This window comes from Cynocephalus volans, chromosome 1 (assembly GCF_027409185.1).
Source record: "Cynocephalus volans isolate mCynVol1 chromosome 1, mCynVol1.pri, whole genome shotgun sequence".
NCBI classification, from domain to species: Eukaryota; Metazoa; Chordata; class Mammalia; order Dermoptera; family Cynocephalidae; genus Cynocephalus; species Cynocephalus volans.
Window position 1 is genome coordinate 293,056,702 of NC_084460.1, and position 26,308 is coordinate 293,083,009.

At 42.6% G+C, this 26,308-nt stretch overlaps 1 protein-coding gene across 3 annotated transcripts in view; it reads left to right on the top strand.

The window, feature by feature from the left end:
• Positions 1 to 20,155, top strand: part of CAB39 (calcium binding protein 39) — a 94,709-nt gene extending 74,554 nt beyond the window's left edge. For 2 of the 3 annotated variants that reach the window (XM_063101588.1, XM_063101590.1), the window contains exons 5-9: positions 2,272 to 2,440; positions 9,553 to 9,612; positions 13,492 to 13,557; positions 16,829 to 16,972; positions 17,568 to 20,155. In XM_063101588.1, the coding sequence (XP_062957658.1) occupies positions 2,272 to 2,440; positions 9,553 to 9,612; positions 13,492 to 13,557; positions 16,829 to 16,972; positions 17,568 to 17,756 (628 nt within the window). In that variant the 3' untranslated portion in view covers positions 17,757 to 20,155. The remainder of the gene's footprint in view (positions 1 to 2,271; positions 2,441 to 9,552; positions 9,613 to 13,491; positions 13,558 to 16,828; positions 16,973 to 17,567) is intronic. The other variant, XM_063101591.1, reaches the window with a different exon arrangement.
• Positions 20,156 to 26,308: the final 6,153 nt, after the last annotated feature.

Sequence of the window (26,308 nt, forward strand, 5' to 3'; positions counted from 1 at the left end):
CACATCAGTACTACAGGACTTCAGGGATAAAATGTGGTTTCAGTTAATAAAACAAGGGTTGGTAAAAGCCAAGGAACTTAAGATTGAAGTTTCAGATGGTTTAAAATTTGCAGAGGCAGAGAAAAGACAGAAAGCATCTTAATGGTATATCACTAGGAACAAAGGTCAGGGGCAGGAATGAACACAGAGTGATTGGCAACGATGAGGAGATAATCTGCAAGTTTTATGGCAGGGTGGGAGATGGTGATGTACCAAAGAAAGGGGATCTGCTGAGGGGAAGACTGGACATTAAGCCCAAAAGTTTGGCTTTATTTGATTAGTAAGAAGAAATAATTTTAAGCTTCTAAGCTAGAAATGCTGTTGATAGAGTTTCATGTGGAAAGATTTGTTAGTACAGAGCTTGAACAAAGAATCTGGTTAGGAGACATTTGCAGTTCTCTAGCTATGAGTTAATGTGGCAGTGGGAATGAATAAAAGGAAATGAAACTAAGATATTTCAAAATAGTATTTAAAAGTCCTGGTGACACTAAGGATGGGAAGATTTGGAATGAAGTCAGAAAGGTTTAGGACTGTGCTGTCCAATATAGTAGCTGCTAACCACATGTAATTGATTTTAAATCAACTTAAATAACATTTAAAATTGAATTTATCAGTCACGGTAGCCAAATTTCAAGTGCTTAGTAGCCACATGTGGCTAGTAGTTACCATATTGGATAGCATGGCAGATATAGAACTTTTTTTTTTTTTTTTTTTTGGCAGCTGGCAGGTAAGGGGATCCGAACCTTGACCTCAGTATTATCAATACCATGCTCTAACCAACTGAGCCAACCGGCAAGCCCAGATGTAGAACACTTCCACCATCACAGAAAGTTCTGTTAGATCTGGTTTAGACCTGGGTATCTGAGATAAAATAATGATGCCAAATTATAGAAATGAGGAAGAGAGGGAATTGGGGGGTTATTTTGTTGGAGGAGATTTGATTGATTTTAGACATGTTGAGTCTTTGGTAGACCTTTAACTGAAGTTGTCCAGAGGCAACAGAAAATACTATAATTCAGGAGGAGACAATGGGGGGGTGGGGAATTTAGTAGACATGGTGTGGGAGCCATGAGATTTTATGGGCTTTTATTACTAGATTAGAGGCAACAGGTAAATACCTCAGCCAGGCAAGAAACAGGAACAGTCAGAGAGGATAAAAAGGAAAACTGGCAAGTTCGTCCTTCCTTCCTCCCTCCCTCCCTCCCTTCCCTTCCTTCCTTTCTTTCTTTCTTTAATGAGCACTGTCAGGATGCTAAGTAGAAGAATCTGTTATGAGAAATAATCGCTTATTTTAGCCAAGAGGAGGTCTTTGCTGTCCAGTTAGTCATTTCACTAGAGTGTTGTGTTGGGAAATGGAATTTGACTGCAAGAAAGTAGAGGAGATTGTGAGTGGGAAAGAAATTAAGCCAACGTGTAGCTTGAAAGAAAGTAGAAGAAAAGAGCAATGTGTTTGAGCAGGGTGGCAGAGTCCAGTCAAGAAAAGGGCGTGGTGCACATCACAAGGGAGAGGGCCTCTTGCCTGGCTGAGAGGTTTTTTTCTGATTGCAGGAAAGGAAGAGGTAAGAGGGCCAAGATGAGTATAGAGGAAGGTTGTGTGTGCAGAGCTGATGGAGGCCGTGGAGTCCCTGTGTCTGCTGTGCGCATGTGCTCAGTGGCCTTCATGCTCTCCCTGGTGGAGGGAGGCACTTCGTGAAATCCTCAGGACTAGGCTTTCAGCTTTAATGAAATGTTTACATGTTGCCAACAGTCTTAAAAGTACTGTTTTGAGCCCTGAATTTTAACAGCGAAGTATGATAGACCTATTTAGATACTATGAGTTACTGAATTTGGAAAAATATTTGTTTTATTTTGTTTTTTGGATTTATCTTTGTATGTTCCTGAGTGTTGAGTGTGCCATATGTAAAAGCTAACCCCTTTGTGGAGTATGTGACCCTCAGTGGTTCTCTTCAAGTCTTTTAACTTAAATAATGAATTTTATCCACACACTCACTCTTGTGGCTATTTTTCTTTGGTTGAAGGCAGTCGTCACCAACCAACGTGTATGTATACTCTAGAGTAAATTGACCTGAGCACATGTTGTACTCCTAGAGTAATGCCTTTTGTAACCTTCTGTGGTCACTTAGTTAGGACACGTCTGAAACTTCCTGTTCTAAAAGTTTTAACTACTCAGTGTTGGAGTTTTAAAAGAGCAATCATGTTTGGGTTTTTTGTTTGTTTGTTTTGTTTTTGCAGGTATGAATCTCCAGAAATAGCTCTAAATTGTGGAATAATGTTAAGAGAATGCATCAGACATGAACCACTTGCAAAAATCATTTTGTGGTCGGAACAGTTTTATGATTTCTTCAGATATGTTGAAATGTCAACATTTGACATAGCTTCAGATGCATTTGCCACATTCAAGGTAACATAAAAAACTAGAATTCTAAACATATTTGCAAGTCAGATTAACAAGCCTGCTACTTTTCCTTAACCACTTCTGCCCTCCTAGTCTATGCACAGGTGCCCTCTAGTGGGAAGAAAGAGGATATATTTTATATGTGTATGTGTGACCGGTATATGCAGTAGAGTCACAGCTTTAAAAGGGTGGGAAAGTTAACTTCTGAAGTCTATTTAAAAGACAGAAGTCCTGTGTGGTCAAAATTACCCTTTTTTGTTAAATAACACATTAAGTACAGTATACAGATATACAGTACATCTGACAATCAGGTTTTCTCCTGTGTTGGAACATTCTGTAGCAGTTTCTTTGGTTAAGCACCAAGTGAAGTAGTTGGCTTCTGTTCAGGGGCCATGTTAATTTGGAATATACATGTCATTAAGTACTAGAACCACATTCAGGACAGAGATATCCACATTGTGGATAGGCCCCAGGGAACATGGACTCACCTCCCATTTCCTGCTCGCTCCAGAGCATGTCTAGTAAATGCAGTGGGAGGACAGAATCACTTGCACCATTCAAATTGTTATGAATCCCCCCACCACACCCCCCAGTGTACAACTGCATACTTTTGTTTTGAGTTGCAAGGTTCTGTTCTATTGAAGGTATATAAATAAAACAGTAATCTTTTAATTTTATTCACAATGAGAGTAAGCCTTTTTATTTTACGTTCCCTTATGTAAAATGTCTGACCTTATAAATGTTTAGAACTATTTTAATATAACCAGTATTTAGCATACTTACATGTATCCTGCTGTGCTCAGAAACCATGAACGCTGTTATAGTAAGAAGTAGTCACTTTTCTTGTGAAAGTTCAGTTTCATGATTATGAAGAGCCCAGGAGATAATGAGCACACACCCTGATCTCTGGGTGAAATATGCACTTCACAGTGAATGAATATAGGATGAAAGCCTGGGGACCTGGTCATTAGGATTTCATATCGAATGAGAATAAGGTCATAGTGTGAGAGGTACCCAGGGATTTATTTCCCAAAAACCATTAAAGAGGGTATCAGAAGCCTTAGGTAAGACCTCAGATATTTATATGTCAGTGCACAAAGCAAAATGAAAAAAATTTGAGATTATAACACAGAATGGTTACTATGATATCTCAGGTATCACTGCAGTTGGTGGGATAGGACTCTTGATTAGGGTACATCAATGGAAGGATGTGCCCCATTCAGAAGCAGAGACCCATCAGCCATGAAGGGAGGTATAGTAGCACCATGTGTCAAGGAGAGAGTCCCCTGTGTGGAAGGATAGCCAGGAGGCCAAGAGTGGTGACACTCTGGGCACACGAGGGTGAAGGAAGAGGACTGAGAAGCAGCAGTGGTATGGGAGGATGCAGCCAGACCCCTGGCCACATGGAGGATGTACTCCTGGCCCAGATAGCAAAATTGGCTCACAGGTGTGAGAAGTGCTGCCTACATGTCGGAAGTGAGATGCTCAGTATCTGACAAAGTCTCAGCCAGGGTTGCTGCTTTCACATAATTCTCACCAAGGAGAAAATAGTGGTGATGGAATTACTATCAGTAAAGCAGCCCTGTCAGGTCATGGTAGCCAGAAAGGAAAAGACTGGGCAGAGCCAGGCTAGGTAGTCTCTACTTGAAGAAGGGAAACTTCAAAACCAACACAGGATTCTGAGGCTGAGATCTAGGAGAAAGAGCATCGAGGAGCTGGCTTGGATCTCAGGTGTTCCTGATTACACAAAAAGGGAAGTTAATTAGAGGTTCTTTAAAGAGAACAGAGAGTTCTCCACAAAACAAAAAGCTGCAGAGTCCATGTCCAAAAGAGAGGCCCACACCTACCAGCGTAATCTCAGGGCTAAACTACCAAACAGAACAAAGCTACCTCCCCACTCCTCCCTGAAGGAAACTCCAGTCAGAGCAGGGAGAAGGACAGCAAAGACAGGCTGCGAAGCGCCACACCTACAGTGCTTTCAAGGAGGAAAGGAGAGCTGCTCCTCTCCTGCCTTGCTGGTGCCCTCTTTGCAGAGGGTATTTTATCATAGGAAAGGAGAATAGATGTGTGGTTCATCCTTTCCTTTGAGAACTGACAAAAACTTCCTCCCCAGAAAATGTATTCTACACACACAAAATTTCAAACAAAAGCAGCTTGTCCACTACCTTGGATTTACAGCCCCTGGAACAGGTGCTGAGTCTTAAAAGGAAATTAAAACTACCTGCTCTAAATGTGTCTAAGAGTCTTAGTTTGAATGAGTGGATACTGAGATATTATACTGAGATATTAACCAGATGGCCAAATATTTGTTAGTGATTTTTTTTTTTTTTTTTTTTTTTTTTTTGAGGAATTAAGGAAATGGGGAAGGGCATCAGAAGGCCAACAAATATATTCCAGCTTTCCTGAATAAAAGAAGGTAGATTCCCCTGAGAGGCTGGTAGAGCTTGAAGCTTGATATTATACCTGTGTAAGGTTCTAGAAAGTATTTCTAAAGAGATGATTTCTGAGCATTTTTGAAGGGAAAGTGTGTACCCACAGCCAGTGAGGATTCACTAAGAGTAAGTTCAGTCATGCTAATCTCATAGATGCCAGTAGATCGGGGGGTTGAGGGCGTGGCTGCCTGAGTTCAAAGCAGTTCTGTTGCTGATTTAAATTCCATATCTTTATCTTAAAATGTGGGTGATAATATGTCAGGATTATTGTGCCCCACACAATCTGTGTGCAGTAAACATTAGCAATTAGAATTCCTTCACAGCAATGAGGATATTCTATATGTTGAATAATTCTATGAATCTGTTCTCATAGAACAATAAAAAAGGCTGAGTTAGATGGAGTTTCAGTATAGCAATTCAGAACTACTTGAATGCCAAATCCATTTGCTGTTAGCAAATGGATTGCCATCACCCTGAAAAGAAATTTCTAGTGGATCTCCACTGGGGTTTCCCCACCCAGCCCAGCTGAACATTTTTATTGACAGAAATAAAGGGTGACAAGGATACTTATCAAATGTGTAGGTGCTAGCCATGAAGGGAAAGATAGCAGATAAAGTGGATTATAAAATTCATAAATTCAAAGAGGCCAGAAACTAGCAGAATGAAACTAAACACACCTAACTGACATCTTCCATTTATGGACCCAACTTATAAATATGGGATGGGGAATAAGGGATAATAACAGTAACAGTCAATACTAAATGAGATAATTACTAAGTATAATAGTTAACTAGAATGTAGGTAATTTCATATCCTACTCAAACAACCCTATGAAGGAGATATTGTTATTATCTCCATTACAGGTGAGGAAACTGAAGCCTAGAGATGTTGAGTGAAGTCAGACAATAAATGGGGAAGCCAGAATTTGAACCCAGGCAGGCTGACTTCAGAGCCCACCCTGAGTAAACAAAATCCTGAATACGTCCAGTAAAATTAAACAGTATGATGCTGCTGTCCCCAGAGCTCCATGTGACCACATAGCAAGTAACCTAAGGAGCAATTGATGGTCTCACTCCACTATAAACTCATAAGGTAACAACACATAAATGTGTTCCATTCCAGGCACTACACTTTAAGAGGCACATAGACAAATAGATGACTTTCAGAAGACAGTAGATGGTGAGGGGGACTCAGAAACCTGTCATTCGAGGAGTGTGGTTAAAGGAACTGGACGTATTTAGCCTGGAGAAGAGAAGACTCGGTAGGGACTTGCCATGAGAACACTACTTATATTTGAAGTGGGGTCCTATAGAAAATGGATTACACATATTTCTGTTGGCTGTGACAGTTCCTGGAAATAACTTGGAGATAGGATTTGACTCTAGCACAAGAAGAACTTTCTAACTATTAGAGCTCCAAAGGTGAACTACACAGTTGGAAGAATTAAGTTCCTTGTCCTTGGACATACTTAAAGCATTATATGGAAATAGGGCCAATGACTTGCCAAGGCTCTGTGAAAATAAGCCCCTGGGTTAGCAGTATTTCTTCAGGGATCCCAGGGCTGTCTTTGTCACATGGTGTTTGGGGCCCAAACTCAAACATTTAAGAAGCTTTTTATTTCAGCCTACCCTAAATGTTGGCTGCTCAATCTGCTGGACTTGGACGGTGATACTTAGCCTTTCTCCAAGTTATACCAGGGCCTTGGATATGCTGGAATGCAGACAGGTGGGAGGTCAGAAATCCTTTTCTTCTCCCTTCTGCTGACTGACTCTGCTGGTTTGTGATCACATGTACTCTGTAAACTTTGCGGGTTGCTGACCAGATACTGACTGCATGACCTTTGCCCATCGTTTTCCATTCTGTTGGTGTCCAACCCACACCCTGTTTTGAGCTTTCCAAAGCTGTTACCTATAGTTGCTAAACTAAGGTTCTTCTCATCTCTGAGTAGATAGAGGCACTGTCCGGGTCCCTGTCTCCTCCTTTTCCCAGCTTAGGACTAGCCTTTTCTCCATGCCGGCCCTGAGCAGTTTGCTCCTTTCCTACAGGTGTTTTACTCCCCCAGCCCCCTACCCACTAGGGCTTTCGTCCTGTTAGGCATTGGGGTCCAACTCTTCCCTTAACAATCTCAGAGCACCCCTTTTAAATCTTTCCTACCCCAGGGCCATTGAGATTTGATTCCTAGATTGGCAACAGCTTCCTGAGTTTCCAGATGATAACAAATAGAATCTCCCCCAGATGGGGAGATGTCGGAGGTCCCCCTTTTTGTGTGTGGCCCAACTATGAGCCTCTTGCTCCTGTTTGAGATATATCCTTCAGAGTGAATAGTTGCTTTACTCAAACCTTCAGTAAAAATCTGTTGTGCGACGTGTTTACACCTAGAGGACATTTGCTTTATAGAGCAGACACGTTCTACCTACCTGTTTCTAAGAGTCCACCTCCAGTTGAGAGCCACCGTCTCTCAAGACCCCGCTCCCTTGGCATTTTCTTCCCTCAGATTATGCCAGAACAGTGAGCAATGGGTCCCTTTCATTGTACTTCCTCATGCTGGCCTCCAGATAATTTAGCCACAAAAAAGTAGAAGTGACACTCAGTCTTACATGGATTGTGACACATTAGTCCCTTAATTCATTGACTTCATTTGTTCATTGACCAAGTCTCTGAGTGCCTGCCCTGTGCCAAGCACTGTTCTTTAGGTGCTGGGGATTCAGCAGCAAACTGGACAGACATGCCCTGGCCCTGCCCTTGCGGCACCTACACAGGGGACACCAACCATAAACAAACCACTCACCACGTTATCAGGTAGCAAGTGCTCTTTAGCAGGCATGCATTAGATGCCTTCTGTGCTTAACACAATCCCCTCAAAGTCCTCATGCTCCTCCCCCCTTTTTATCTGACGCCATGGACCAGTGTACTAAGATAATGCAAATTCTCCTGCCGCTTCATCTCCTTCTTGCCCATGAGGGGAAACCTTGTAGCACTTCTTTCCAAATTCTTGAGGGTACTCAAAATAAACTCCAAGTTCTCTAACTTTGCCTGTTTAATCATCAGAGAGGATTTGGGAAAAATTGGGTGGATCCTTCCTAGGCATCCCTGTTATAATCAGGAAATATGATACATATCCTATCCAGCAGTTTGAACAACGCTTAAGTCTTTGGGGTGTGGTAAAAAGCATAATTTGAAGATTGTTTAATGTGTTGTTTTTCCGGATATCTTCCCTGATTTTGTTGGTTCTTTCACTGATGTTATTAAATAGCAAGCTCTTACTATGTGCTGGCACTGCACAGGTGCTAGGGAGTCAAAGCTTAGTAAACACAGATATGGCCCTTGTGTTTATGGAATAAATAAATTCAGTCTAGTACAAGAGAAACTTTAATTAAATAATCCTACAAACGGATATAAAGTTGCAACTGTGACCAGTGCTTTCATGCTGCTGACCAGTCAGGAAGTGTTCCCAGCAGAGGTGATGTTTGAGGTCCGAAGGATGAGTAGTGGGTAACTAGGAAGAGGGGAAAGCCTGTGCAGAGGCCTTGTGGGGAAGGTTGATAACAGAATGCAGAGAACAAAGGCGCTCCCTGCAGAATCTCTCAGACCTGATGGATCTCCACAAGGGAACTTAAGCTGTAGCACTTTCCATATTTGTTTGACCATGGAGCATTCTTAGAGTAGTTCTCAGGACCAGAATTATACTTCAGCATACTTCAGGAAACACTAGTTCATCATAACCCAGGCAATCTTCATACATAAACAGGAAGGAAAACAAGTTAAGGAATGTTGGTTCAGAGAAAAGGGATTATTGGCACTAACCTCTCTAGTAGGTGGCGCTGAAGGAACTTGATTGATTAATTCACCCTGTATTGACTGGGCATTCCTGCTACCACATGTTCCCATTCTCCTTCCCACCTGGAGAGACCAAGGCTAGTCCGTTGCTAACTTCTAGGTCCTTGAAGGCAGGGACCATATCTTTTTGTCTTTGAAGCCCCAGCACCTAAACTTCACCTGGCACATAGTAGACATTTCTGAATGAATGATTCTTGAGTTGTTTCCTAGGAAAGCTATGGGGTGAGGCATAAGCTCTGTTTCATAGTAATACAAAATTGGACTATGGGTCAAACTAATTATTCTACATTTTTGCAGCATTATTCTGCTTACTTAGGAGCTAATGTTTATAATATAATGGGGCTTTTAAAAAGCATTCTATCTCTGAAAACAAGTTGCATTACATAGAATCTGAATGTAACTGAATTTAGGAGGAAGAATATAGAACCTCCAATATTTTTTCTAATACAAGAAATTTCCTCTCTCTTTCCAAGGAGCACTAAATGGGCAGAACATTCTATTTGACATTTTATCCCAACTGTTAACTTTTATTTTACTTTAATTCTTTATTCCCTTTCTTTCAGTTTATATTTCCATTGCTTTATATGTTTGTTTTTTAACTTTTCCTTCTAAGAGCTATAGATCCATGACTAATCATAATTATTAAAATTGCGACTTCAATTATCAATGATTTTATTTATTCTTGCATAGAGTCAACATTTTCAATACAATTACTCAAATGTTAAGTACAGTAATTTTTAACAGCAGTTTCTATCAGGTAAAATGGCGTGGAGTGTTTTAGGATTCTCTTCTGAAAGAGCTAGAATGGAATGGAGAACAACTATAAAAAATTTTTTTTTCTTTTTCTAGGACTTACTTACAAGACATAAATTGCTCAGTGCAGAATTTTTGGAACAGCATTATGATAGAGTAAGTATATGAAATGTTATTTTTAAATAACAACTTATAGGGCCGAGCCCGTGGTGCACTCGGGAGAGTGCGGCGCTGGGAGCGCAGCGGCGCTGGGAGCGCAGCAACGCTCCCGCCGCGGGTTCGGATCCTATATAGGACTGGCCGGTGCACTCACTGGCTGAGTGCCGGTCACAAAAAAGACAAAAAAAAAAAAAAATTATAACTTCTGTTGCTAGAAATGAAAGGTTTAAATTAGGATTTTGTATGAGAGTATTTATTTACATATATAATGTTTTTTAATGGTGATGTAATCATTTCTCTACTGAAATAACATATAGAGTGTTACTCGGTCAGAAGCAGAATTTGATCTTTTTGATTGACACACTGCCCTTTGCATCTTTCTTACTTTAGAAGAGGAAAATTGAGCATTTTGCTGCTAAATGATAATACAGTTAAGATAAGAGAAGTTATTATGTGGCTTTTAAGCTTTTTCTTCCTTTTCCATCAGCTGCCACACGTTCCTCCTCATTCCCGTAGAGAGGACAGGAGGCAGCATGGATAGGACGGGAGCCTCTGCTGCTAACTACCTTGTGGCCATGGCTGAGACCTTATTTGTACAATGAGGACACTAGGCTAGCCCTTCGGTAAAGTCCCTCTCAGCTCTGACTAGTTGTCAGACATTCCTGGTACTAGTGTCCCCCGGGCAAATGTGAAATGGTTCTCAGAGTGCTTTGAGAACCGATTTCCCTTGACCCTCACCTCCATGTGGCAGGCCTGCTTTCCTCAGCGGTGCTTTCTCGTGCCGTAGTAGTCTAAGTACACATTGTCCAACACCTGCTAAATGCTCTTAGAAAAGTCGGAATAATAACAGACCACTTAGAATTCCTAACTATCCCATACAATTTGGCTTAGGTTTTAATTCTCCTACTGGTCATTTGAATTTTGAAATCCTAAGTACTTCATTGCTCGCTTTGTTGCTCAACTAAATTGTGAGATTCTTAGAGGCAAAATCTATGCTTTCTCTTTCTTTTGTGTTCTTTTCCTTGTCTTCCCCCTCACTCCCAGTAACATCATAACACAATTCTGAGTTTGTACTAAGTCTCTCATAAATAGCCTCATAAATGGCTTAAACATTGCTGGGCCTTTGTTTTTATTTCTGCCCATAGTTATTTGGATGTGGGTTTGTTTCTTTTTGTATGTTTCTTGGCTTAAAATGGCAGCACTGTCCTTTCATCAGGGACTTTTCTACAGTAGTTAAAAACATGGGCTTTAGCATCAGACTGCTTGAGTTTGGCTTCTAGTCCACCTTCAAGTCCCAGCCTTCCCATGTGCTAATAAGACCTTAGGCGGCTTCCTTCATTCACCCTCTGTGCCTTCAAGATCTTCAGACCTAGAAGAAGGCTCAGGATAGTACTACTGGGGTCATTGTGAGGATTAGATAAGAATGTGTACGTGAAGTGTGTGGCACGGTGCCTGGAACATAGTAAGCATTTAATAAACGTTAGCTGTTTTATTGTTATTGCCACATGGTCTCAAAGACTTTTTAGCATATTACTATCTTAATTTAAAGCCTACCAAAAATACAGACTAGTTAATTTTTAAGAAATGTATTACAGGCAGTGAAATCTGTTCAATCTTGCAGTAAGATAGTTTCCTACATGTTCTTAGTGGATGACATCAGTTAAAAGGATTTTAAGAAGATGCGTGTAAGGCAACTAACAGAAATGTATATACGGTGCAATCAGACTTGAGGGAAGGAGAAGGAAAGTGGGGAGTATGGGGGTTTAAATAAAGTCAGAGGTGAGGTTATTACACAAACATGTATGCTTTAAAATTCTGTACATTTTGGCTGTGAGATTTCTAGTAACCAAAGCATAGAGAGACACAAAATTGATCATAATATTTGTAACATAAAATGTATGCTGGTTGCTCAAAAGAAACATAGCCTTTTCTAGCACTGGGACCTGAAATAAACTGCTCCCATTGGCATTCCAAAGGGGAGTCAAATTACAGTGTCATGTAGTGGACATAGTCATTGCAGGTGACACTACAGTAAATAAAATGCTCAGCTGAAGTACAGTTCCCTGAAAGCAAGTCGCTGAGGAGCCCAAATGTGGGTGGGGAGATGTCCAGGTGTGCTACTTGTCCTCTGTCCTAATCCAGAGAGAAAAGCTAACGTATCTGGAGGAAATGTGGACTACATACATACTCTTAAGGCATTTCCCCATGAAAACTTTCTTGCAAGCAAACATATCCTAGGAATTATGCAGCAGAGGGGGCCGGCTGGTTAGCTCACTTAGGAGAGCATAGTGCTGGTAACAACAAGGTCACAAGTTCAGATCCCAGTCCTGGTCAAGCCACCAAGAAAAGAAGAAGAAAAAGAATTATGCAGCAGAAAATCTTAACTTGCATTTTCTGTCATGACCTTGAGGTGTACGTATTTTGTGTTACTGATGAAAAGTGGATTCAATTGTTTTGGTCATCATTTGATAATCATTTGAGGAGGAGGTACGGTTTATGGCCTATTCTGAAAAGAGAACTCTAAATTGCTTGCATACTTAATAGATGAGCATCCCACCTCTGCCCAGAGGTAAACAAAAGAAATAATGTATAGGCAGTTCTGGGCAGCTCTAAACCAAGAGGGCCAGATAGTAAATATTTGAAGCTTTGAGGGCTATATGGTCTCTGTTGACACTCCTGTCAAAAGTAGCCATAAACAGTACATAAGTATTTAAAGATATTTATTTACAGTAAAAAGTGAGTGTGGCTGTGTTCTAATAAAACTTTATTTATAAAACCAGGCAGCAGGCTGGGTTTGGCCTGTGGGCCTTAGTCTACCAACCCCTGCTCTAAACCACTCACAAATGGCTAATGAGGATCCATCACAACACACAGGCATATTTATAAATATGGACAAGTTTTCACATGGACAAAGGACAAAGCAGGCATCCTCCAGCACCCACAGCACCCAATAAGTAGTCTCAGTAAAGCACCAGTATCCAACTGAGTCATGCCAATTCTGCAAAATTTTGGAATGTTTTACCTATCCATAGATTAAATAAAAGATACGTATAAAATCTTGAAACTAACTGGCCTCTTCTACCAAGTTTTGGAAGGATCGCCTTGGCCCCGTGTGTCCGTCATTTCTGTTTTCTACTTCCCTGCTTGAATCGGCTTCTGCCCCTTACCATTCATTCCAGTGATGCTGTTTTTGTTAGTAAAGATCTAGGGGACACCTGACAGTTCTTAAATCTGCGGCACTTTGCATCTCCAGGTCTTCACATATGCTGTGCCCTCCTTTTTGATTCCCCAAGAATATCTTTTTCTCCTTCCCATTTCTAAATGAAATCCCTTCCATCCTACAGGTTTGAGCCTTGTCCTACCTGCTCTAGGATATGTACCTATTTAATACAGTACTGAATTTCTCCTCTCTTAACTTCTGTTTCTAACTATTTTCTCTCCTTGTTTTATACATTAAAAGACCAGGTAATTTTTCTCTTTGTGGTTGCACTTTGGATGAATTGAGTTCTTGTTTATAAAAAGTATGAATTTTCTAATCTATCACAGAGAAATGACAGCTGACTTAACAGGGGAAACTGTGGAGAGAGGGGGAATAATGTTTTGTACATATGCAGTTTAGGGTGACAGAGAGGAGTAGATTTGAGCTGCCTGTGGGCCTGGCTGGAGCTAGGAGGGGATTGGTCCTAGGAGCCCTTTTCATGGAGGGGACCAGTGGTGTCTGAGCACATCAGAAGAAAGTGTGAGACATATAGCAGCAGCAGGAGAGTATGGGCAGCCATTGGCCTTTATAGGGTTAGAAGTTTGTACTCGAGCTTTAGAATGTTATCTACCAATGTTTTTAAAAATAACCCTGATATATGTTTTCTTATCTCTTAGTTTTTCAGTGAATATGAGAAGTTACTTCATTCAGAAAACTACGTGACAAAAAGACAGTCACTCAAGGTATGATAGATTATTTTGTGTAGTTTATTTTCCTTTGCCCTGTATTGGGTTTGGGGAAAGGGAGGCGTGCTGATACAGGTCACAGGTCTTTGAGGGAAATACATTTGACCATGGTCAGGATTTTTTGCAGAAAGGAGCAGAGTTCAGCAGTGTCCATGGAGGGTCCTGCCCCCTTCCTGTAAGGTAGAGATATCAAAAGGAAGGAGTATTTTAAGAGGACTTCATCTCCTAGCAGTGTAATAGTTTAGATTTTGAGGCATATTTGTAAAAATTAGAATCATATCAACTAGATGAAGGCCTGCCAGGTGTTTTGCTCCCTGGAATGCTGCCTGAATGTCACTAGCTTGCTCTGTGAGGGAGGGGACAGCCATGTGAGTGAAGTCATGAACCATTGACAGGTTTGGCTGCTTTGTATCAAAACAGGAAATCCATTTGAAACTTAAAAATGTTAAATACAAGATTTAAACTCTAGGACCAAGGTTAGCAAACTATACCCCATGAGCCAAATCCAGCCAACTACCTGTTTTTTAAATAAAGTTTTATTGGAGCACAGACATACTCATTTATTTACATGTTGTCTATGGCTGTTTCAGGCTGCAACAGCAGATTTGAATAGTTGCCTCAGAGACCATATTGCCTGAAAAGTCTAAAATATTTACTGTTTTGTCTTTTACATAAAAAGTCTGCTGACCCCTGCTCTAGAAAATTCTGTGGTAGGTAATAAAGACATATCCCCCATTTTGTCAGTAAGTGGTCCTTACAGGAACTATAGATGGAATCACAAAGGATTTGGGGGAAAAAATCGTAATTCCACTTCTGGTTTTTGCCAGGTCCATTTTAAATTCTGCTCTGCCCAGAATTCTTCCCCTTCTTATGGAAAAATCTCCCTTGAAAACCTTGTCTTTCTGTGGAAAGACACTCAACGACATTAGGAGCATCTGTAAAACTCCTTTCATAAGAACACTATATCTATAATCCAAATTTCTAATCAGATTCTTTCCATCTGACCAGCTGCTTCCTTCTTTTCTCTTAAGGCTTCAACTCCTGCAGTCAGGGATCAGTAATAGCCACAGCTTGGAAATGTGTCACTACTGAAATCATCCAGTCAGCGCCCAGTGCTTTTCATTAATTGCTATTGCTTGGACCTACCCTCCCAGCCATCCTCTTAGATCATTGTTGGAGATCCTTAACTTACCCTCTTCTCCATCTCCGGGTATCCTGGCTAGCTGATCATTTGTTATTCTAATAGCGCAACCCTTTCATCTTCAGGTGGTTGTACACTGCTTTGGCAGCTGTTGGAGAAGTTTCTCCTTCCCATACATTAGCGTGATAGAGTGGCACTTCGTCTCCCCAGCAGTTGCACAAATGTGCACAGCTCGGTGAAGTCAGACAGGACTGCCTAGGATAGTAGCATCTAGGGCCAGTACTCTGCACAGGGGAGAAATTTATTGACAAAGCAGTAAACTTTGATCCAATTTTGGATTCTTGGGCTTCTTGGATAAGGAGAAAGGCTTTCAAGACTCTTCTGCCATTCAGACTTACCAACATGAAAAAGAAGATAGAGACTGCTGTTTGTACTCCTTTAGGAGTGGATGTGAAGCAAATCATTCATTCCTACAATCTGTTTTAGCAGTAGGCCGTGTTGAACACCTCATGAGCACATGGAGCAGTTTTCAGGACCAGTGCTACTTTAAAGATAGATTATAATTTGTACTCTCTTTTTTGCAACCACGTTAGCATTTATTTCTTCCTATATTTATGTTGCCAGCAAATTTATATTCCCGTGTAAGGCTTCCAAGCTTTTCATTTTTATGTCCAAAGAAACTTAAAGAATTAAGAGTCATCTTCAGGTAACTGAACTGAAATGAGGAATCTTCAGATTTTCCTTGGTTTCTGTGACAGAAAATGAACACCATGAAAGCTGTAAACCTTCACATAATACTGACTTTTGAGTCTTCATAAGAGTAAATAGTAATTGCTTCTCACCTTAAATTGTAGATTTTGTGATTCAGGTTGATGTGAAGACTGTTGTCTGAGCTTTTGAGTTCTTTCTATAAATTCCTTATAAATTCTATGTAGAGCAGATTTATTTTCTTGCACATCACATTATTTTTTTGTTTAATATTATGACAAGTTACTTATCTAGAGATGAGTTATCTGGAAACTTAAAGTATCTGAAACACAGCTGGGAGCCCAGAAGGGAAGCAACAAAAGCAGTTAAACCAGGGCACAGTAGCTTTGTTCATGCATTTTCCCTCCCTTAGACCTCACTGCACATCTCTTTACACTCAGGTCTAACCTGTACTCTGTGCACATTTACACTTTTATTTCTCACTGCACTGTCATGAGATGTAGGCACTGTTTTCCACCCCCATTGTACAAATGATGAAACTGAGACACAGAGAAGTTAAATAAAGGGCTCAAGGTCACAGAGCTCACAAGGAGTAGGGAGTTGGGATTGAAACCCAGGCAGGCTGGCACCAGGGCCGAGCTCTCAGCTGCTCTGTCTCTGCCCACAGGGATGCAGCTGGGCACCTCCTCCATCCACTGCAGGCAGACAGCCTGTGCCCTTGACCTCTGCTAGAGGCTGGCATGTTGACAACCTGCAGAGATGACTGCTGGTTTCAGAAAAAGAAAAATGTAGAATAAGCAGTGACAATTTAAAATTTATGGACTTATATGGTATAATCATCTCTATAGAAATCATTAAGTCCTGAAGTAAAAACAGATGCTTTTTCACTTAATTGGTATCATTAGTGATGGGGGGGGGGTCAGTAAGAAAATATTGGATTGTCTTTAGGATACTTTACTTAAGAAGGAACAGAAAAGTATTCACTTTTATAAACGTTTCTGAATCAGATATAATAAAATGATAACTGTGGTGTGTGTAAGGGTAAGTATATGGAAAACTTTGGACACAAAACCCTGTGATCACTCTCTTGGATAGTTTCTTTTTAGTGAGTTAACACAAAATGCACACTTAAAGAGTAGGCTGTGACAGGCTCTGATCCTGGGCAAAATGTGCCTGGAGTGTTCTCTTCAGAGAGCTGTGTCAGACTTACATAGACCTGATGTCCTGAAGGAAAGGTGGGTGTTCAGGTGGCAGAGAGTAGGCACTTGATAGCTTTTAGGTCATAGTTCAGTTCAACAATCTTTTAAGTGCCTGCTAATATTCTATGCCTAATAACGATGATTATAAAATGAATTGTTTTTAAACATTGGTTTTTCTTTGAATCTTAATTTAAGAGTACTTGTTTAAATGTCTTTTTAGCTTCTCGGTGAACTACTATTAGATAGACACAACTTCACAATTATGACAAAATATATCAGTAAACCTGAGAACCTGAAATTAATGATGAATCTTCTACGAGACAAAAGTCGTAACATCCAGTTTGAGGCCTTTCATGTTTTTAAGGTAGGATAAAACCATAAACAATATTTTCTTCCAGAGTTGTTAATCTTATTTCATTTACAAATTACTGAAATATTATTAGACTTATTTTGTTCATCTAAGTGATATAATTCAATTCCTACAATTTTCATATTTATGTGGTATAATACTTAAACAGAAAGAACTAGAAACGATGGATCATTTGGATTTGGGAACGAGAACATTTATTTATAGAGGAGTGTTGTTTATCTTGGCATAGAAGATTTAATCATAAAGTAAGAGCATTTCTTAATGTTTTCCATGGAGGTTTTTATTCTTAAAATTCAGTCTGACCTCCTGTGCCCTGAAATAATTTTTGCGCATTTTATTCTAAAGTCAAAATCTGTGTTTAATACTAACCATTGTGCTTCAGGGCTGGCAGAATGAGCTTGTCTATCCTATTCGTGCTAAGACATGTAATTTTTTTTTTTTTCTCCAAATTGTAAAATAAGGACTTCTAAAGCAAACACTGATTACCCTGACTGTGCCACCTGCCCCAAGCGAGCCCTGGATGTGCGCTTCAGTGCTCAGGTGTCTCTCGCTCTTTCCCTGTGACTCATGTGGCTTTTTCTCCATGCAGGTGTTTGTAGCCAATCCTAACAAGACACAGCCCATCCTTGACATCCTCCTCAAGAACCAGACCAAACTCATAGAGTTCCTCAGCAAGTTTCAGAATGACAGGACCGAGGACGAGCAATTTAATGATGAGAAGACCTACTTAGTTAAACAGATCAGGGATTTGAAGAGACCAGCTCAGCAAGAAGCCTAATTTCCAGTAAATATCTAAAATATTAAATCCAAATTCAGCATTTGCTGTTAGCTATTCAGCATCAGGCACTCTTATCGATTCATGAGGAACATTACTGCTAATCTGCTGTTAAGTGAACGGTTTTTCATTTTCCCTTTTTGTTTTTTAGTCCAGGTTGGAGAACGTAGCTGCTGACACTTGCACACTAGAGCACACATGGGCTTTTTCTTGATCTTTGTGTCACTTCAGAATTCAAAGACTCCATTTGCTATAGGAGTTCTGACGTGACTGGATTCATGAAGGCAAATGTATAGATGAGAGTGTGGTGTGGGGAAGAGGGCACTGATATTACCAGATTAAACCTGCGTGTTCGCCTTCACCTCTGTTGAAGTCCGCGCATGGTGTGGCACGCGCACCAGGCATCCTCACAGCCACTGGACGCCTTGGCTCAAGGATGGTTGCGCCAAGCTGTATTTGAAGTCGGAGGGGAACTGTACCAAGATGTGAGCTTTGGGGGCAGATAAAGTTGACATGCGAATGCATTGATACTGAAACTTAACTTCTCAAAAGTGTGAAGCTTCGTAAGGTTATAAGAAAAATGTGTATATGCTTTTCACAGCTTTCTAGAATTTTTTGACATTTGATTTTCTTGAGACTTGTAAACCTGGATATGTTGAAGGGTATTTGTTAATTTTACTTTTTGAAGGTATTTTAAAACAGTAGAGCTAGCAACAATACCTTGCATTTCATTTCAGCACTGCTTACAGGTTTCTTTTGTATATACTTTTTAGAATGCTCATTTCTTTTAAATGGTTTAATTTGTACAGCAGAGGAATGTTATTGTAGTAGTATGTAACTATTACCTAATACTGAGTTTTTGCAAAAAAAAAAAAAATGAATGCTCATATGTAATTGAAATACTTCAGAACACATGAAAATGCTGATTTAACATTTAAGTATCACAGCATTAAAAGAAAAAAAGTGAACCAAATGTTTGCATTCAATTACCGAGTGGGGTGCCATCAGTCGGCTGAAATAGGGACCTGGAACTCTGTCGGCTACACTTTCCTGCATAATATTGGCCTTATTCATTTAAAATGGGTTATGAATTCTCCAGATCATTCAGTTATGAATGATACAGATTATGCTAAATTAATGCTGATTCTTTGTGTGGGGGGGAAACCTCTGTAGAGAACCTTTTCTTTCTTAGAGTAAGTGATCCAGTACAATAGTTGTGAAACTTAATAATCAAAACTTTGGCTTCTCTTAGGAAAAGAAGAGCTCCTAGTCATAGGTGTCCTATGGGGAATTTTTTTTTAATGTCCTGTTTCTTAATGCTGCAAATTATCAGTATTTATAAAGTAACTGATTTTGCACCACTTTTTTGTTACTGTGACCACGGCAGAACAATGTCTCCTAGACTCTATCAATTTAAGGTTACTAGAATGGTATCTGTTCATCTTAGTGATACGAAGACCACAACTAACAAGTTACAAATCAGAGTTTGCCAGTTTGAATTCAGCATGGCTGTAGCTGATTAAGAAATTTATATAATTATTCTTTGCTAGCCTCTCTTACTAATTGAATTATTTATCAGCCAGTAAAATGAGCCGCCCAATTGATGATGTTTCAGCAGGTTTTCAAACCTTCTTCAAGAAATACCAGTTAGGAAAATATCTCCTGAAGATATAAATATATTTTATTCTATTTAATTAAAATGGCAGTCCACATTATAATTGGTTTTTCTGAGGCTGTCTTTACAAGAACCTGTGTGAAATAATTGTTTTTCTACTGGAAGTAGGGAAAGCCATCTAATCTCCTTGAAAAGAAAATCTCTCGGATGTTGAGGAAGGCAGACTTGCTGTGAGGTGGCGTTCTGGTTCCTGTGGTCTAGTGCTATGTGTCTGGCTTTAGTGTGAAAACATTCATCACGCCGAGTGGAACAAGCCTTGCCAAGCTTGTTCTTAGAACTTTACACAGCAAAACAGCCTTCACTTCGGCAGTTGTGTGGTAGCACTAGAGCCTTCTGTATGGAAGACAGTGAGGGGTGCAGTGTGTCAAAGAAAACATTAATGTGTTACTCTCGCACTGGAATCTGAAGATAAGACTTTGTTTTAAAACAAAACAATGTGAAAACAAAGTTGGAAAATTGCATTTGAAGTTATGATCACTTAATATATTCATATTACCAAAACTATTATACTGGAAGTGGTTTCTTTTTGTGTTATAAAGGTTTCATTTTACATAAAGCAGTTACTTAATGTGATGTTTAACCCTTTGAAAATAAAAAAAAGTGAGGATGTATACATTTGTTAACAATGCCATGAAAGCAATTCCTTTCTCCTGAGGAAAAGTGAATTTCTTATCAGAATATCTGGCTGGCCCTGTAATTTAAATTAAAATAAACTTTTGGAGAAACAGCATTGTCCATCTTTATGATGTCTTTTAGACAGTTGGCATTTGTGTCACCATGGACAGTTCCATTGGGAGACACACAAGCATGAGTTTTGTCACAAACAGAACAGGAAACGGTTATCACACGCTCTTCTTGGTCTTTTTCCCTGTTCAAGCTTTCATACAGCAAAAGTGTGGTTTACGTTTATCTCCCCCATGCTCATGCCTTCCTTGCCCTTCCTCGTTTCACATTATTATGCCTTTTAGTAACAAGTGCCATTTTTACATCATAACTTTTGGGGAGCTGCTCCTTTCTCTTTGGTTCCGTGACCCTTTATTAACACTCCAAGGTAAAGCATGTTGGTCAGGAGCATTTACCAGTTACTAGAGTGGAATTATAATGAAGGAGAGAGCACTGTGGAAGCCTGGTATTTAATAGCACCCGAAAGAATGTCCCTTGTGTGTCCTCCTGGACGCCGCATAACGTAGTGCACATCCCTGCCCTCAGCTTACATTTCATTTAATCCTGCCAGTGAGTGAGATCTCCATTCTCTGGGGTGAGGGTAGGAGACATGCTCTTGCCGAAAACAATGACATCGTCTTCATTCCTGCCAGGTACTTTACTTGTAGTTCTCCAGAGATGACAGGGTTTCATTAAGTCATAACTTGTGACTGCCACTTCCAAAGGTGACCACAATGAGGGCTTCAGCTCAGATTCTTAAATTCATGGTTCAGCTCGAATTCTTCCCACCAGTCACCAATCCAATGTCTTCCCCTTACCCAAAAAAATTAAGAACAGTGTCGAGCCTCAGGTTGCTCAGGGTAGTGTAATTCTTACTCTGCCTTCCTGATTGATAAGGATCAAACCAGATCATGATCACGAAAGCTCTGAGGGCTGTGGTGCTCTACGCTTCATTCATTCTGGAGGCTAGAGCCACTTCCAGGTGATGAGACATCCCACAAAGAATTTGCCAAAGATGTCCTTTGGAGGAACAGAGGACGAGCCAGGACACCCTGCCCTTCGGTTGCTCCAGGGTTCGCAGGGTGTGTTCTCCCGACCACTGCTGTGTCCTTGCTGCATCTTCTTTCAGAGCCTGAAGCCCCGTCTCTGACCATCTGGTTTCCAGGAGGCGTGAAGGACGAGGTAGACTCTCTCCACATGGCAGAAGTCCTCCCGCTGGCTCCCAAACCAACCCCACAGAGAGACCTCGGGAGCAGCCTGAGCACATCCCACTCCAGCTTTCCACTACGGGTGCCCGCAGCTTCCGCCTGCTGACGCTTCACTTCCCATCAACCTGCACACCTCCAGCATGCACCTGCAACCCCAGAGGTGCTTAACGGGCACTGTGAACTTTTGTCCTCCAGGGATTCTGCCACCAGTGTTCACACTGAGGATGGTGGTAGTTGCGCAAGGCTGTGTCACTTCACAGTTTGCATGAAGTCTTCACATTGCGTGGCATTTACAGTGACCTCTAAGGCCTTGCTGATGCCTGATTCTCTATGGGCCCATCCCCACTGTGGCTGGAAGGGGGGCACGTTCCACCTGAGGGCATATCCCTGGGGAGCCAAACTCCAAGGATGGTGACCACCAGGTTTCTGTGCAGGAGACTGCATCTTCTGCAATTTGTTAAATCTTTTTTTTTTCTCGGTAGCACTTCGGTAAGACAGATCCCAGAGATCTGGGGGCAAGATTGACAGTTTTTTCAATATTCTCCACAAGACCGACAGGTTTTACAGATGAGCCTTAGTTCATCAGAACCCCTGTTCTTTGGTAATTTTTCTGTCACCTATATCTTGGTGTTCCATGGAAATAGCATGATCTTGCTCTAACTTTCAGTCGCTGGGTCTTCCATTTGATTGAGATGCAACTGGTGTGCAAAGGCAAGAGGCGGCCAGTGGCCGCAGGAGGAGCTGCAGGCCAGCTGGGGAGGCTTCAGTCCAGGAGAGGCTTCCAGAAGAGGATGCTCCCCAGCTGGCTCCTCCTCTTCCTTTCCCAGTGGGCAAAGGGCCCTCCCTGGAAACGCTGCTCCACACATCCACCTCCACTCGGTGAGACCTCTGCATTTCCCCATCTTACAAAGTCCTCCCCTGTGTGGAGAGAAAGATGGCGAGCATCCCACCGCATCAGGCCCCTGCTCCTAATCCAGGTGGTGCCCTTTCGTGCTTAGTTGAATCTGCGAGGTCCTGGGCTCTCCCCGGACCTGTCCCCCCACTCTCACCCCCATTCCGGGGAACTTCTGGTTTCTGGGGGCTTGCTCCTTTGGAGATGCAGTGAGTGGGGTAGGGTTGGGTGCCAGTCTGTGTCACTTGAACACTAGGAGGACCCTATCAGTGCCCCGTGCCGTCCCCTTGGCACCCACTTCTGCTTACTGTGAATGCCTGTGACTGCTTTGGTGCTCTCCTCTGGCCCCAAGTGCAGGAGTGACTGTCCCCAGAAGCAGCCCTCAGCCGATGATGCCAGCGAAGGCTGGTGGGCAAGTACTCCAGCACCCTTGGCCCTCAGCTGAAACGGGCTCTCCTGCCATCCAGAGCCTGCAACGGGGCTGAGCTCTGGATCCACTGCATTAACCAGCTTGATTCAGACCTTTCATCAGATCTTTCCTTTCCCTGTCTCACATCCCACTCTGTACCATTGTTTCCCGGGATCAAGTCCCAAACCAATGACAAGCATCGGAACCCTTGGCCCAGGGCCCACTTCTGGGGAAACCTAAACTACGATAGGCTCATTTTGTTCCTTCTCCTAAGCCAGAGATGTGAAGAGCCACACTTGCAGTCACCCAGGTGAGGGCCTCCCTCTTACAAGAGGAGGCCAGTGGGACGGCAACACGCTGCTGCCTGCCCTTCTGGAAGCAGCCTTCCTGGCCCTCCTGCCTCAATATTGAGGAGAGACTGTGGCCACCATGTGGGCACTAACGCCTGACACCAGGCTGCTCTGGACCACGGCTGTTGCTGCCCAAGGAAGCATCCTGAGGCCCAGACACGGGCCTACCATCCCCCAGGACCAAGGCCCAATCGGCTGAAGCCTCCAAACACTCCAAAGCAGCTGGACAGGAGGTACCCCTTGCTGCCCAGTGGTTCTTCACATCCATCAAATATGCCAGCAAACCTGGAGAAAGCCCAATCCTTTCACCTTCTGCCCCTTCCAAAAGACTTTTTTGAAAGGTATGGTGTAGCCCTATGGATCGCATAATTGGGAAGCAGGGCTGGGGTTAGGAAATGTCCAGTCATGATAGGAATTTGGGTGGGGACCGGTGGGGAAGGGGGCTCGGGTCTGTGTATAGTCTGGGCCCACTTGACGGTGTCGCTGCTGCTGCGAGACAGCCCAGGGGCCCCTCTGCCTGCAGGGGCTCCATCACCTTCGCAGACAGCTCGCTTTAATTTCTATAAATTCCACTGGGTGGCAGTAGAGCTCCTTGTTTCTAGCAGCAACCAAGCCTGGGGAACTGTGTGTGACTTCAGACTGCGTGGACAAATCCGGGGTGACAAATAGAAAAGGACCTGGGGAGCCTGGGGGTGTCGTGCACCAGATTTCCCTGAGCTTCCCGAGTGCTTTTTTTGAGCAAGAAGTTGTGGACAGTCAAGGGGAGTTATGAAAAGAGACAGGGAGGCGCAGATACGTAAGTGTAAAATGTGAAGGGTAGAATCTTTTAGGTGGTGGGTGTTTGGTTATTTTGTCTGTTTTTCAATAAACTTTATCTTTTGGAAGCATTTTAGATTTACAGAAAAAATTGCAAAGATAGTACAGAGAGAAGCCATGTACTTCACACTCATAACACCTTTCATTACATTGTACATTTGTTACAATTAATGAACCAAAATCAATACATTATTATTAGCTAAAGTCCATATTCAGATTTCCTCAGTTTCTCCCTGACGTCTTTTTTTGTTCCAGGATCCCATGTTACATTGAGTCACGTCTCTGACACTCCTCATGGCTGTGTGCGTTTCTCAGACATTCCTGATTTTTGATGACAGTTTTGAGACGTACTGGCCAGGTATTCTGTGGATTCTCCCTCGACTGGGATTTGTTTGATGTTCTCCTGATTAGAATGCGACTCCGGGGCTTGGAGAGGAAGACCACACACGAGGTTTTCACCACATGGTGTCAAGGGCACACAACTCCTCCCTGTTGACGTTGACCTTGACCACCTGGCCGAGGTCATGTTGGTCAGGTTTCCTTACTGTCAAGTCGCCTTATTTTTACTCTTTCGGTTCTGTATCCTTAGGAAAGAAGTCACTGCGTGCAGCCCACACTTATGGAGGGGGGAGTTAACTACCTCCCTGAGAATGGAGAATCTAGATAAAATTATTAGGGATTTTTCTGCATGGGAAATTTGTCTTTTCTCCCCCATTATGTTTTTTCCCTGTAAAATTCTTTCAATTTTTTATATGCTTGAAATGTTTCATAACAAAGTGGTGGGAACAAAGTAAGTGATTGAAAAAGCAGCTGGATATTCACCCCGCCCTGTGGCTGAGCACCAAGGCCACGTGTGCTCACAGGTGTCCGGGTACTGAGAAACACACGGGGCACCGTCTCCAGAATTCACTTCGCTATGGCCCAGCGACAGCAGCACGTGGCTGTCCGACGGCCATCTCACATGTGCCAGAAACAGCCAGACGTAGGCCCAGCCGCAGGGACCCCCCAAGCACACCCCGATTCCTTGCCTGGCCTCCTCCCCCCATCCAATCGACAGTAAATCATGTTCTGCCTCAAAATGTTTTAGTTTCAAGGTTGCAAGTCAAACATCCTCTAAACTATTAGAGCGAGCCTCCTAAAATCACAAGAAGGATCTTTTCCATTCTTAGGAAAGAGACTTAGAAATCCAATTTGATGATGAAGCGACACAGAATAAGCACTGATTTAAGTTAAATTTAATGGTAACGGACAGCTAATTCTTTGCTAACCTTGCATTTATTCATCTGAGAAATCCATCTACATCTTCCTAAAGCACCCATGACCACAGATCCCATTATTTCAAGTTCTTCATTAACAGCCAAAAATCCTCAATACTTGCCAAGTGCTTCACAAAGCCTAACTCAGTCCTCACAACACTCAGATGGACAGGTCCTCCATTTTCCTGATTTTACAGACGAGGACACAGGCACAGAGAGGTTAAGCCACTCAGCCAAGAGCACCCAGCAGTAGGTAGCAGAGGATTGGACGCAGCAGGCAGCATCTCTTCCCCTTCGGCTGACAGTCTACAACCTCTTCATTCCTCCAGAAAACCTCAGAGCAGGTTATTGAGGCTCGAGCAGTGGCAAAAGGGTCGCAGGATCCATCGGCTCCAATGGACGGTTTACATTAACCGCCCAGGAGGAGAGGCTGTTGCCTGGCACCCTCACCTCACAGGTCACAACCGGAATGTCCTCCCTGCCTGGGCACCTGGAGCCTGTAACAAAGCTCAGAGCAGCGCTTTTCAAACTAGCGTCCATACCGCTCACCTGGGGATCTCCACAAATACTGGCTCAGATCCAGTGCTCTGCTTTACTTAAGCTCCCAGACGGTGCTGCTGGCCCAAGGACCACACCAGAAGGAGCAGCAAAGAGTAGGTGACATCTGCTGCAGGGGCTGAGAATTGCCAGGTCACCCAGCTCCTCGGGCCGAAGGCTGGTGGGACGAACGAGCAGCCTGGGAATGTGTCCAGGTTTGAGGTCAGCGTCTCCAGGATAAGGGCAGGCAGAGAACATGGGGTGTCATAGGGACATCAGGTCTCAGCTTGCTAAGGTCACCCAGATGGCAGTGGCCAACCGAGGGGCCTGGGGTGGGAGACTGGGCGGTGACATTGCCAGCTCACAGTTGAGTCAGGCCTGGCCCTAGCACCCAGGGGTGGGAGCCTGAGCCTCCCATGCATGTTGCACAAACTTCGCGTGTGGTTTCACGGTTTCTCTGCTCAGGTGTCTGCATCCCGCCTAAACTCTGAGCTTCTGAAGACCAGGAATCGGGTGTCACCTTTCTACTTTCAGCCCTCACTCAAGGCCCAGCTGAGAGCTACATCCCAGCAGGGCGGCCACAATGGCACAACAGTAGGGGGCACCATCCACATTCGTATTGTTTTCATATTTGTCTGTTTAACTGGACGGCTTCTGGCAGATGGCAGTAAGGCATCCCGGGGAAGGAGCACCTTTGTCTTAGCGCCCACAAACACCCTCAGGGCTGCATCTCTCTCAGTGGTTGAATG